The sequence below is a fragment of the Mustela erminea genome, chromosome X (assembly GCF_009829155.1).
Source record: "Mustela erminea isolate mMusErm1 chromosome X, mMusErm1.Pri, whole genome shotgun sequence".
Lineage (NCBI taxonomy): Eukaryota > Metazoa > Chordata > Mammalia > Carnivora > Mustelidae > Mustela > Mustela erminea.
The window spans coordinates 104,002,935-104,017,138 of NC_045635.1; the positions used below are offsets into that span (position 1 = coordinate 104,002,935).

Sequence of the window (14,204 nt, forward strand, 5' to 3'; positions counted from 1 at the left end):
TTATCTATTATTACAAATAGGGGTGTCTATTTTCCAGATACTTGGGTACATACCTTGTCCATGGGAACCCACTAACCTGCATTTCTATGCTGTACATTACATGAAAGATAAGCAGACAGAGGGAAGAAAAACAAATCAAAGGCTAAAAACTGCATTTTCTCTGGGTTTTACTTAAACAGTATAGATAGTTCTATTACCATTCTCCCCATCCGACTTCCTTTCATGGTCTGTATCAGTCAAGGACAGTGCAGAATTGGCCCGGCTGGACAAACAGGAACTATGCTCTGATTTCATCCCCCGTATCCACATTCTCAGAGCATGATCAGGTGAGGCCGCACCTTCGGTCTCCGTGTCCACATCAGAGCCCATCTCTAGCTGGTACCCGTGCCGAGGAACACTGTGCATGTCTGTCTGGTAGCCAGAACACAGAGTGTGAGGAGTTTCACAGAATTCCATCTCTGAGAAGAAACGAAGTTCACAGGAAAAGTTTAGAAATAGGAAGAAAGATCCGATAAAATTCTACTTTCTATCCTTACGCCCCCCCCCCCCCCCGCTAGTAATTACGTGTTTTTGCAAACTTAGAATTCTGGCCTTTTTATTTATGGTAGCTAGGATTCTGTGCTTATTTTGCACTTCTGTAGCTTAAAATTATGCTCCTGTTGATTCTTACAAGGCTCTGGAAAAAGCATGCCCAAAATAGCTTTATAGCTACAATTTTAGGTTGCACAAAATGTAATGAAATAAGTGAATGCAGACGAGTATAAAGTGTAGAAAGCTGTCCTTTAAAAGATATTTCTCTTCTAGGAAGAATATATATGATCCGTAGAGCACACCTATGCTTAAAATAATAAAATTATTGGCTTTCCTAAGTATTTCATACACATTAGGGTTAAGAATAAATAATTCAATGTGAAAAATCTGGGGGGAAATATTACATATTTAAACATACTTCTCTAAAGTATGTTTCCCAAAACACATTAGCTTAACCACCTGAAACTATGAGTGTTTAATATCATTATTCCCCATAGTCTCCAAAGGAGTTTGAGGCCTACCTGAGGCTAATGATTCTGTTTCATCCATTCATTTCATTCATTCATTTTAACAAATACATAAAAAATATTCAATTGTATATTTCACCTTAGCAGAGCTTCACAGTTTGGATTCCCCCACTTTTCCCCCCAAGTCTTAGATCCATATAATGCTTAGGATATTGCAGACGATGTAATGAATCCCCTCTTTTTACCGTTGAGGAAAATAAGGTCCAAAGTGTAGGTATCATTTGTCTATTGCACATGGCAGGTAGCAACAGATCCCTTTTTCCTAAAACACCCATCTGGGCACGGTGTCCACTAGACACTGGTGAAACCCCATCCACTTACTGTATGTATATCAGGCATTCAGTCTTACATTCAATTTTGCATTCAATTATGGCAAGGTGTCAGAAAGGGGGAAAAATGCTTTAACAGTCCCTAATAAGTTAATGAAAAATGACCACATGCCAAGATATATCATCTGAAATGTCCATGTAATACTTAGATAAGGTAATCCGGGGATGTTGTACACTATATAGGATTTTCTCAGACTGACATCAGAGACAGGGTATGTCATTTGGCTGGGAAGAAGCTTAACTGAGTGCATCTAATCCTTAGCACATATCAATAAAATGCAAACCCTAAAATGAATTCAATTCTTTGAATACAGAAAGTGTTAGAATTTATATAGACAGACCATGCATTAGATAGAAGAGTGCAGAATATGAATATGTGTTTTAAAAATAGCTGTTTATGTGACATATAATTGCCAAAAAAGGATTTAACAAATCAAATCTTAATGCTTATTTAATAGCCATTAGGTGCTCAGCACTGTGCTCTATGAAACAGATACCGTGGGCAGAGAAGGCTACTATAATGTATTAGGATAATTCAATTATAAATTAATTTTCTCAGGGTTATAAGTCACTGTTAAGCTCATTACTTAGGATTTCTGTGCTGCATGTTTCTAAGAGTAGTTCTGTTTTTCCACAGAAATTTGTCTAAATTCCAAAGCAGTAATTAAAAATAGACGTGTTTTCTACCTGTCAAACATATAACCTCAGGAAACTGTGCTTCTCCATGACATAAGGCTAAAAGCAAAAATCCATTTTGCCCAATATAAATCTTAGTGATCTAGAATATTGTGATCAGTTAATATTCATGCCTCTTAATTTCACAATGTTTCATTATCCAATCCTACTGTGCAACTGTTGCTACAGCAACCTGACCATGAACCTGTCAGCTTAAAGCTGCAGGAAAGGAATTTTATACATGCCTGCATTCACGACTTCCTTCACTCCCCTAGACCAATGCTTCCCAAACTTCAGCATGTTTCAGAATCACCTGGAAGGCTTCTTAAAATACAGATTGCTGTGCCTGCCCTCCAGTTTCAGTTTCTGATTCAGAAGGTCCGGAGGAAGACTGGGGAATCTGCATTTCTAACAAGCTCCCAGGTAAGGCCTATATGCTCCTGGCCCAGGGACCACACCTTGAAAACTCCATCCCTGGATATTTCCTGAAGTCAGTGGGAGCCAGGAAAAGGGACAAAGTGAGAGAACAACCTTACTGGGGCATTACCAAAGATTCTGCAGCAACCAGCTGTAATTCTATTTGGAGACACAAGAAAGAAAGGGCTTGAATTGAATTGCTATGAAGTGTCCCCATTTATTTCCCCTGGATTCAGGGCACTAATTAGGAAATTTACTTTCAAAAGCACAGCCTTGCATTTATTTTCACTCATACAATGACACTGAGATGTTATTTTCCAAAGACTACAATATGAGCATCTGAGTCATGGTAAAGACATTCACTGGAAAAGGATGAACAAATAAAAATAAATACACAGCCAATTTGACATTTTATATATAAAATACTAGATATGGTTAAAAAATAAAGATCACTGGCAAATGTAAGAAGAATGTCTTTTTGTTAAAGAGATTTATTTCCCATTCAAAAAGAAATCTGAACATGGATTTGTTCCCTTTTAAGGAAATGTGGTGTAATATGATAAAAAAAAATCACGTAAGATTTCCATTGGAGCAATAGTCTGATCTGAACACAAAGATTAAACTACAAATTCTGTAATTAAAACAACCTGGTAAAAATACACTTCCCTTGTTGATACATAATTAGAAAAAGTAACAATCCAAGTAACTATCAGTTGTTTTTTTAATGTTCAAACAAAAATAAAAGGAGAGAAAGAAAAGGTTTCCCTTACTCCCAGTAAAGGATTTGAACACTTCCTTTTCTTAAAATCAACGTTACCACTGTGAATTATTTCCTTAAATACACAAAAGTCTCGGTGGTGTTCAAAATTCCCATAGGATGCATTTTCTATAAAGCACTTACAACGCACCTTAAGTGGTTGTTTTTAGCCTTGCACATATAACCTTGTTACCTAAATACTATATATTCCCTAGAGAAGATGAAGTTCAATTGGATTTATTATAGGTCTACTCTTACCAAACCTAACCATAAGAGAAATGACAGTACACTCTTAGGATATCTAAGATTTAAAAAGATAGATTGGTATCATAAGAAATTATAATTCAAGAATAAACAGATACAGATGTTGCCAAGTGAATGAAGTACTTGGGGCTTCACAAATATGTATTTAAATTTTATTATAATGAAAACCTATTTTGCAGTCTCGTAAGAGACAAAATATGAGCAAATCAATACAGTTGAAATCCAGTTTTTAAAGGGGTAAAAGATTTGAAAAAATGTCTCACAAAAAAGGTATGCAAACAACCAATAAGCAACTGAAAAGATGCTCCACATCATTAGTCATCTAAAACTGCAATAAGATACCACTACAGTCCTAACCATAATGGCTAAAGAAACTTCTGACCACACCAAGTGTTGACAAGGATGTGGAGCAACCATATACACTGCTAGTGAGAAAGTAAAATGGTACAACCACTTTGGAAAACAATTTGCCCTTTTCCTAAAAAGGTAAAGCAATCCTTAACAGGAGATCAATGTACTCCTGGATACCTATCCTAAAGAAATGAAAACTTTTGTCCAAACAAAATTATATACAAGGTTGTTCATAAGGTTTATTCATAATAACTTAAAAAAAAAGACACAACCCAAGTATCCACGAAGAGCTGAAAGGATAAACTACCTGTGGTAGAGCTATACACACAGGATGCATGGAATACTACTCAGTCCTAACAATGAATGAACTACTGATACATGGCAAGATACATGGACCTCAAAACAATTATGCTATGGGAATGAAGACCAACAGCATGTTTACATGTATGCTTCTCTTTAAACAAAATTCTAGAAAATGCAAACCCATCTATAGAGACAAAGAATAGATCAGCAGTTTCCTGAGGGAGAGAGTGAGGGAGAAGTATAGGACAAAGGTGCACAAGGAAACATGTCTGCTGTCTTGATTGTGACAATAGTTTCACATGTGTATACATGCCAATGTTTATCAGTTGTACACTTTAAGTGTGTGTAGTTTATTGTACTTTAATTATACCTCTATAAAATTCTTTTAGTGGATTTTATACCACCAGGAAATTGGACAGTGAGGAGAGCAGAGACACAGTCAATTTTCATAGGTGGAGCCACAGGTCTTGACTTAGAAGCAGGCCCTACTCTTTTCCTCTTTGTGGAAGAAAGTTCATGTAGCATGAATAAAATGGTAGTCAAAATGCTGTCTTGCTTTCTATCTAAGTCAACAAGCAATCAGGGCTAACTGATGCATGACTTCTCTGTGATTCTCTAGGGAGCACTTTTTTTCCCTAGGAACATAAACAGCTGAAAGCTAATTGTAGGAGGGAAACAAAGAATGACACTGATTATTAGTGAACTTTCCGCATCTAAGGGAACGTTCTGTAGCTGGGGATTATGAGACTAAGTTGAGTGGATCTGGCACAAAGGATCACTTTAGGCCACTATTAATGCTAATAAATTAATATATTTTTTTAAATGCTATAAAGTGCCCAGTAAAATGAACTATGGAGTTTTCTCTCTGAATCTAGGGATTGATCTTCAGGTGTTCAGCCTGGAGAAGTCATTTATCAAAACTTGAAAGGGAAAGTCATAGTTATCTATATCAGCATTTTTCTAGAAATGCCATTTTGAGTTCAATAAGCTCAAGATTTTATTTTCCTTAAAATTCCACCCCTCCAAAATTCCTCTAAAAAGGGAGCTTTATGGCATCACACTCCAAATAGATAATTGGAGGCCAAAAAGCATGATTAATCTTACGCATGACATGAGTAACTTGTGATATAACTTCTAAAGAGTGTAGTCCATTTCCAAAGTAAGGAAGAGGGAGGGGAATAAAATTATTAGCTTTAATTACTGTGATTCATGAGAAGCCTTATGGACTACATGCAAAAGCAGATGTTTCTAATTAGCCATGCTGTTTTTGGATAAGCCACTTAATATCTTAGGGTCTCAGTTTCCCCACTTGTAAAATATTCAGGTCTACCTGGACATCGATCTCTAGGTAACTCCCTTGTTCTAAAATTCTGTAATTATAGCTTGCTCTGTTATTGCAAAGTGTGGAATGGTTAATATTTACAAATGGGGAAAGAATTAGTGGTTTTGTAAATCAAGGTGCTATTCACAGTTCTATTGTGAAGGATAATCACACATGATAGCTAAATAAGATCTTGTGTCATGATTACAAGACTTGCAATATTAAAGTATTGATACAGCTTAGGTATTCATTGTGAATTGCAAGAGTAGTGATAGAGTATGTAAAGTAAATAACATAATAAAATCAACTGAATAAATAATTATTCATCAGACATAAAATTGTCAGTTTATAAACATGGCTATCAAACTGTACTCTATAGCATGATGAATAAAAAGTCACACAATTAAAAAGTATCACTGACCCACTAATAATTCATTACCGGCTCTAGGGAAAAATATAATGAGCTACTACAATCTTAAGCAAGAGAGGAAGGAGGGAAGGAAGGAAAGAAAGGAAGGAAGGAAGGAAGGAAGGAAGGAAGGAAGTAAAGGGGGAAGGAGGGAAAGAAGTGAGCAACACCAGAAAGAACACAGATAATTTTCACTGTTGGGTACCATTTTGTATTTCTCAGTGTAGTGGGTTGAATATAAAATGCTATCAAATTGTCAAACAAACAAGTTCATGTAAGTTTACTTAAACACAGCTCCACTGAACACCCACTCAATTTCAAGTCAAGGAAACAAAACAAAATAGACTTCTCTGATTCCTCTTAGTCTTAGAAAATTAGCCCAATTTAATTTCCTCTTCTCTTACTTCAAGAAAAAGCTGTATCGAATGCACAGTACTGTACGAGGCACTGAGCAGAGTGAGTTAACAGGACCACGTCATGTCCTTTGGCAAGTTCCACAGAGAGCTTTGTTTAAGGTCCAAATAACAACAAAGTAATAAAGGCACACCACCAGACGTGACCTTTATTTTTCTGCTGAGGGCTTATCAGTCTTTTCTGGGGCACAGCAGTGAGAGACCGAGTGCTCCCACATGTACATCTGGGGCCTGTGGTTATCAGAGGACTTAAAGAAAACAGCAAAGCTTCCTAAGCCTAATCTCCCCACTCATGGTTTCAAATGTACCCATTATCTGGGTACTCAGGATCTACCAATTATGCCCTATTTAATTTTCAAGATTTCTCCATCTGTCAGTACAGTGACAAGCACAGCAAAAAAAAAATCTGGGCAGAGTTAAAAGCCTGAAGTAGAAATGTTCATGCTTTGTGGCCAATATTGGCTAACTGGAGTCAACCCAGAAAATAGTTAACAGACCATGTTAATGCCAAAGAGGATGCTCTTGGGAGTACGCTGAGTTGCAAATCTGTCAAAATGGCTCAGACCAAAGAAGGATACAGAATTTTAACAGAAAGTCAAAAGGAAGGGAGTTGAGGTAGGAACCTGGAGGGAATCAAAAGGGACTCCAATCGTATTTAGAGAGCTAGGAGAACAACTTTCATCAAGCTAAGAAGGAAGGACATTTACTATGGCAAGAAGCAACTTCTGCCTATTTCCTTGAACTAGTGATTCACGTCGGTGCAGGACGCAGTTAGAGTGTGCTCACAGAAGATGGGCAAACTCGCTCTGACACTAACACACAGCAGTTCCCACCACAGTGAAAAATGTGAGGCTTGCTCTATAGTCTTCATAACAAGAGTCTGGAAAAATAATCAGGGACTAGAAAAGATGGTGGGAGGTCCTGCACTTCAACAGAAATTTAGATCAATGAGAGCCTGTGCATGTTCCCTTTATTTCAACATTTCGAATGAGACAGAAACTTCCTGCCCTAAATGAGAAATTTTCAGGGCTACTGAACACTGAAAATGCATGGTGCTCAATGGCCCTAAAAATTTCTCATTTCTTACCTTTGTTGGTCCAATTTTCTGACTGTTCATAACACTTCGAATCCTGAATTCTTATTGACCACTGTGGTCTTCCAGGTATACTTTTGCATTTTCATTATGTTCACGAAGCATGTGAAGCTGTTTGTTTAATGTGTGTGTGCATGTGAATTTTAAACGGCATTAATCTGCGGCACAAGTCCACTTACAGAAGCAAGACGGGTGAGCTGAAGAGTTAAGTGACCACAAAAAACACTTGTGAGTGCTTCAAACCATACTTAGAAAAGCAAACAGTGTGACTTCTGTAACATTCTACACTAATCTGTAAGCATTTATTTTGTGATGAATGAGTAAAGATACCAAAATAGAATTGTGCACTGGAGTCACTGTTTATTAAAACAACAACAACAACTACTATACTACTACTACTACTACTACTACTACTACTACTACTACTACTACTACTACTACTGAATAAACCACATTCTGCTCTTTAAGGGGGTTCTTCTTACCATCTTTCAAAGATGCCCCATTCTCCTTTGCCTGTGTATCTCTGGACATATTGTGCTGGCTCCTGCAATACCTCCCCCCTCTCTGGTTTTTCACTAATCTGATTCCTAATATCCAGCCTGTGTTGGTACCTTCACAAAGAATTCTCCAAATTTCTCCTCCCCTCTTTCAATAATCTTCTCCTCATCCACAGCATTTCTAATTTTTACTATATATTTTTATACCTGACTGTATATTTCTTTTTTGTCTACATGTGTATCATCTGTATTACCTACTAAATCTGACCTCCAGACTTCCTACGGTGTTTTCTAAACTTACTGGTATCTCTCAAAATCAAATGAGATAATTTCCACAAAGTGTTGTATGATTTATTAAGGACTACATAAATATAGTGTAGTTTTGTCATCCCCTCAGGCCTTAGAATAATTCTAGTCAAGGACTGATCATTAAATACCAAAGTTTTAAAGTCAGTAGTTAATAGGGAAGCACTCTTGAAAGGATTAAATTTGTGAATATAATTCCAATGCATATGAGATAGCTTTGCTTACCATAAAACAATGCCTACTATTGCAAATTGAAAAATTGCTATTTTGGTAAATCAGCTATGCATTTCAAATGATAGATGTTCCACAAATTTGCCAAGAAGAGAGAGACAGCAGCCCACTGGCTGTGGAATCAGGAAAAACAATTTATAGCAGTATCAGAGTAATGGAGAACACGTTCTCTCTATTGTCTTCTGACTGAAATAGTATCACAAAGGAAGCTGCCCTCACTATATTGTTTGGTTTAATGAATTGGGAAATGACTCCGTATTAAAATTCTTCAAAATATACCCCAGGGTATAGAACCGGGAAGCTTCTTAGAACCAGTGTAAAAGCCTGGGTAAAGACAATCTTTCAGCTAGCTTGAGTGGAAACTTCTTTCATCCTTCTCATCCATCAGTTTCATACCATTTGCCAGATAGAAATTACTATCTTAACAAATCTGGAGAGTGTCCTAGAGTATGAGTAGGTGGCTCCTCAGAAAGACTTTTCATGAAATGTTTTTTTCAGGAATATAAAAGAAACTCTCCAATTGAGCAAAGGTTGTGGAAAGAACTCTTAGGACACACATCAGGGACTTCTGAATGTGAATTCTGTTTATGGGAAAGCACTAAATTCTAGACAATTTAAAACTTTAAAACATTAAATTCTTGATTTCCAGTCAAGACAGAATGACAGGGACCAAATTTATTTTCCAACCTGAAACTATAACAACAAAACCCAGATAAAATGTAAGAAATGAACGTGTTTTAGACATTGGGCAACAAAGGACAGTGATTCCTGAGATAGGGGAAATGCATGAGATGAGCCCTATGATTGCCTCAGTTTACTGTCTGCGAAGATTTTCCAGGGCTCAGCACAGGGAGGAAGATCATAGGTGGATCCCAGCAGCCTCTCTAAGTTAAGGAGATGGACCTGGTTGTCTGAGAAAGCCAAGACAGCTAGAATTTGCAGTACAGAAGTGCCAAACCGGAGAGAGCTACATAGAAAGAGAACTCCAGAGACCTGCAGAGCTCCCCCACTCCAAACCTCCATTAGTCACTGGAGTCCTGACTGGCACAAGCATGGACGAAAATCACCTGAGATTGAACAACAAACCACCTAAAAGGATTAAAGGAAACAACTTTGAGTCTGAAACAGGGCTGGAAATAGTCCCTGTTCCCAACAGCTGGAGTGAAAAAAAAATCTCGTGATTCATGGGCATTGAGTACATTCTGATAAACCCACTGTGAGTTGAAAATACTGGAAGTAAAAAATGCATGTAATATACCTAACTGGCTGACCATCATAGCTTACTTAGCCTAGCGCACCTTCAGTGTTCTTAGAACACTTACAGGAGCCTACAGTTGGGCAAAATCATCTAATACAAAGTCTATTTTACAATAAAGTGTTGAATATCTCATGTAATTTTTTAATTACTGTACTAAAAGTGAAAAGCAGAATGGCTGTATAGGTTGTCAGTGTACTAGTTGTTGACCCTGGTAATTGCACGAATGCCTGGGAGCTCTGGCTCAGCATCATGATAGAGTTTCTTAACCTATATCAGTAGCCTGGGAAAAGATCAAAATTCAAAATTCCAAGTACCATTTCTACTAAATGCGTATTGCATTCACACCATCATAAATGGAAAAATTGTAACTTGAGCCATGGTACGTAAGCCATTTATGTAAAATGCAAACTAATCTTAATGACAGAAAACAGATCGGTGGGTGCCTGGGAGTGGAATGGATAGGTAGTGGCAGAGAGAAAAGCATTATAAAGGGGCAAGAGGAAACTTTTGGGAGGTAATAAATATGTTCACTATAATGACTGTCTTGATATTTTCATGGGTCTATATATTTATCAAAATTTGCCAAATTGCCCACTACAAATAGGCAATTTATTGTATATTATACCTTCATAAGCAAGTTTTCAGAAAATAGGAGTAGGAAATAAGAATATTTTCTGCTTAATTTAAATGTTCCGGTTGAACACTGGAAACAATGGAACAAAGTAACATGATTGATAACACTAAAAAATCAATCTGTGTTCAGAAACTGCCACGAATGAGGGAAATGATAGATGAGTTTCTCTTGACTTGTCTGCCATTTTGTCTTCACTCTAGTGGAATCACAAGGGCTTCAATTCTAGACAATGAAATTCCAAAATGCTCAGATCATTATAAACTGATATACACATGATCAACAAATTAGGTTTGATCCTAATGTGGCATGAAGAATTTCTGGGCCAATCTGGGCTGAGCAATAAAGTACCATGATAAAGCAGGTCGTCTACATACCTGTGGCACACATTTGCCATTCCCATGTAGCAAGTTACCTGCTTTTGTTTTATTCTATAGCTACAGATTTCTCTCATGATCCTGGATAATCATTCTGACCAAATGCTTGTTATCTGTTTCAAAGACTAAGATGAGAGGATCTGGTTAATTTAGTGCAAATGCAGCCCTACTCTTTAAACAACTCTCAAAATCTACTTCTCAACAATGAGAGGTTAGTGATATTCCCATTGTTTACCACTGATTTCTGCAACAGCTCTTTAGTAGCACGTATATACATATATTATATAGTCAATAGCTGCATGGGTTATTATATAGAGACAGCAGCATTGTAGTCAAACACTCTAGTAATCTGGGCCACTGTTGACCTCATTCTGGAGTATAGTTGATCTGAAATGATAGAATTATTTTTGAGAGTGTGATTACATTATAGTCCTGCCAGTACAAACTTATATTTAGAAAGAAAGGTCATTCTCTATTTACTGTGGAAATTGGGAAATTAATCTACCTTTAAAAGTACAAGGTTTTAGACTAAGCCACTTGGACTACTAGTTCTAATTTCAAAGCACACATTGTCCAGTCCTAGAGCACAAGTGGATGGAGGTCAAGCTACCAAGGAACACACAGTTTTACACATCCAAACATGAATTTAGCATCTTCTATTGACCAGGCCCCAAAACATACATTATTTGATTTAATCCTCACAGTATGCCTTGTGAGAAAGGCTATTATATTTTGAAAATTTTTTTAAAAATTTATTTATGTGAGAGAAAGATAGAGCAAGTGGGGTGGGGGCAGGCAAAGGCAGAGGGAGAGAGATTCTAAGCAGGCTCCATGCTGAGTGTGGAGCCCAATGTCGGGCTCAATCACATGTCTCTGAGCCGAATCTAAGAGTGGGTCACTTAACTGACTGTGCCACCCAGGTGCCCCCAAGAAAGGTTATTATTATCTCTATTTATATATATATATATTTAAAAAGCTACTAAGCCTCAAAGAGAGATTAAGTAAACTGTCCAAAGGCCACACAGATACCAATTGGCAAAGTGAACTCAGAACAACTTTAACAGAATCCTAATCACCTTATACAGCATTATGAAGTAATAAGTAGCACATTCAAATTAACAGCCGAGTTCTCATTTGTGCAATGTGTGTGTGGCTGGTGAAAGAACTTCCTGCTTCTTGGCTCCCAGGTCTCATTCAGCTGCTGCTGTTTCCATCTGGATTTTCACAGCCAGCCGCCAAAATACATTGAGGGATATGGCAGCTGTGAGACAATGGGCATTTCCTTTGTCACTGACAGTATAAAAAAAGAAACCCTTAAGCTGTACATCTATTAGCTCATTAGTTCTTGTATGACTTAATGTATTTTTATACCTCCTTTTGAAGTATTATCCACTTGGTACTAATTCTTATGGATTCACTTCACCAGCATCATGTCACTTTGATTAACTGAAAATAACAGTGATATTTTAGAGCATATTCTGTGTTTCTAGACAACACAAACAACATCTGTGTCTACAGGCAGACAAATAAAAGAAAACGTTGGCCTCTCCTGTGTTTAGCTCCCTAGCTCACAGCAGCTGCCTTAAGGAGAGTTTTGAAATTATTTAACAACATTAACAAAGATGAGATGAGTATTATTCATTGGGAATTGCATGTTGGAGTATTACTTCAGCACATTATCACCCCGCCATAAGAGACAATCAGATCAAAATTGGGGGCATTTCCTGTTTGCAAGGTAGTGTTATCATCTCAGGCTAAATAGACAGAGCCTAAATCTGTGATATACACAAAGAATTTTACATGTATTACAGCATTCAGAGAAAGACTTCGAGTTGAAAATATCCTACAGTTTCTGATTAAATGTTGAGGAGGAGTTTTCTTTATTTTAAATTTATCAAGGAGGTATGAAATTAGATAAAAGCATGCTTCTCTTTGGCTATCATTTAGTGCTAATACTGCAGGCAAGTTCCACAAAATGCGTTTTTCAAAACCTCTTAAAGCTAGAAAACAAATACAAACAGCAACAATAACATTAGTGCTTTTGAATTGGAAACTTATATGGCCCAATTCTTTATTCACGTTGCTCAGAACATTTAACCCGAATAAGCAAATGAACATTTCAGGCACTTAAGAAACAATGGACAATTTATAAACATGAATGCAATCATGCTCATTTTATAGCTTTTAGAAAGATTTGCAGGTCAAATAATCTATGAGGATTGTTCAAGGACATTACTGATATACAATTCAAGTCTGCACAATCACTGAACAGTTGTCTCCACTCAATCCCCAAATCATCATCTCGGGGGACAAAGCACTCCAAAAAAAAAACAGCCAAGCAGAGATGTGATGTTACATTGACAAAACATCTGTTTGGCTGGACATTGACTTTGGACACAGTTGCTGGCTTTCACTAGTTCCAAGGTTTGTCCTAGACAGGATTCTAAGGTAAGTCAGTTCCTTCTGTCCGTTTACTTGTCCTTTAACCTCTCCCACTCCATATCCAGCATCCAGTATTTTAATCTCCATACTTTCACTTCCTTATCTAGAACCCTCCCACCATTTTAAATTCTCCTTTTTTGTTCAAATGTTCCTTTTTTCAGCCAATTGCCTCAAAGGGCAGCACCGTGCTAGCAAATCTGATAAATCTAAGCTGGGTTTTGTATACTTACTCTTTCCAAACCCACGCAAAATTACATAGTAGTATCATTTTTTTAAAGATTTTATTTATTTGAGAGAGAAAGAGTAAGAGAGAGCATGAGAGCGGTGTTGAGGGAAGGGGCAGAGGGAGAAGCAGACTCCCCGCTGAGCAGGGAGACCAACGCAGGACTTAATCCCAAGACCCTGGGATCTTGACACCAGCCAAAGGCAGACGCTCAACCGATTGAGCCACCCAGACACCGTACAGTATCATTTTTAACAGAACACTTACACCCTTACTTTTCACACACGCAGTTTAGAAGTGACTCAGTTAGCACTTGTTAAGCACCTCCTGTGCAATACGCACTACGGTAGGATCCAAGCAGATGAGCACAAGGGGGAAAAAAAGACCTATTCTCTGCCTTAGAAGGACTGACAATCTACAGCACACATTGAAATGACGACAAAACCAGGAGGTAAGTGCCAGGACAAATTTGTACACAGAAGACTATGGATTCTAAGGGAAGTGAGGGACTCATCCACCCTGAAAGATGAGAATGGCTTCAGAGAACAGATGATACTTTGCACTACATCTCAAAGAATGAATATGCCTCTGGTGGTAAACATGCCTTTCACCATCTTAAAAAGGTGGTAAAAGCATTTCTGGCAGAGAGAATCTCTGTGTTAAAAGGCAAAGATACATGCAAGGGAATGGTGAATTCAAAGAATAGCAAACAATTCCCTGTGTCTATCCTACAGGTATGTGGGTAGCGGGGCCAGTTTACAAAGGGCCTTACATGCCATGCTAAGGAACTGGGACTTACTTGTTTTAAATTATATCCCATGCTGCTTAGTGTTTCTAGATGTGAGGACT

General features: G+C 37.6%; 1 protein-coding gene across 7 annotated transcripts in view; it reads right to left on the reverse strand.

The window, feature by feature from the left end:
• The window catches only part of TENM1 (teneurin transmembrane protein 1), a 794,330-nt gene that overhangs the window by 490,307 nt on the left and 289,819 nt on the right, over window positions 1-14,204 (reverse strand). For 6 of the 7 annotated variants that reach the window (XM_032329990.1, XM_032329993.1, XM_032329991.1 and 3 more), the window contains one exon: window positions 198-458. In XM_032329990.1, coding sequence (XP_032185881.1) covers window positions 198-458 — 261 coding nt within the window. Of the gene's footprint in view, window positions 1-197; window positions 459-9,536; window positions 9,544-10,754; window positions 10,763-12,753; window positions 12,764-14,204 lie in introns of all 7 variants that reach the window. The other variant, XM_032329994.1, reaches the window with a different exon arrangement.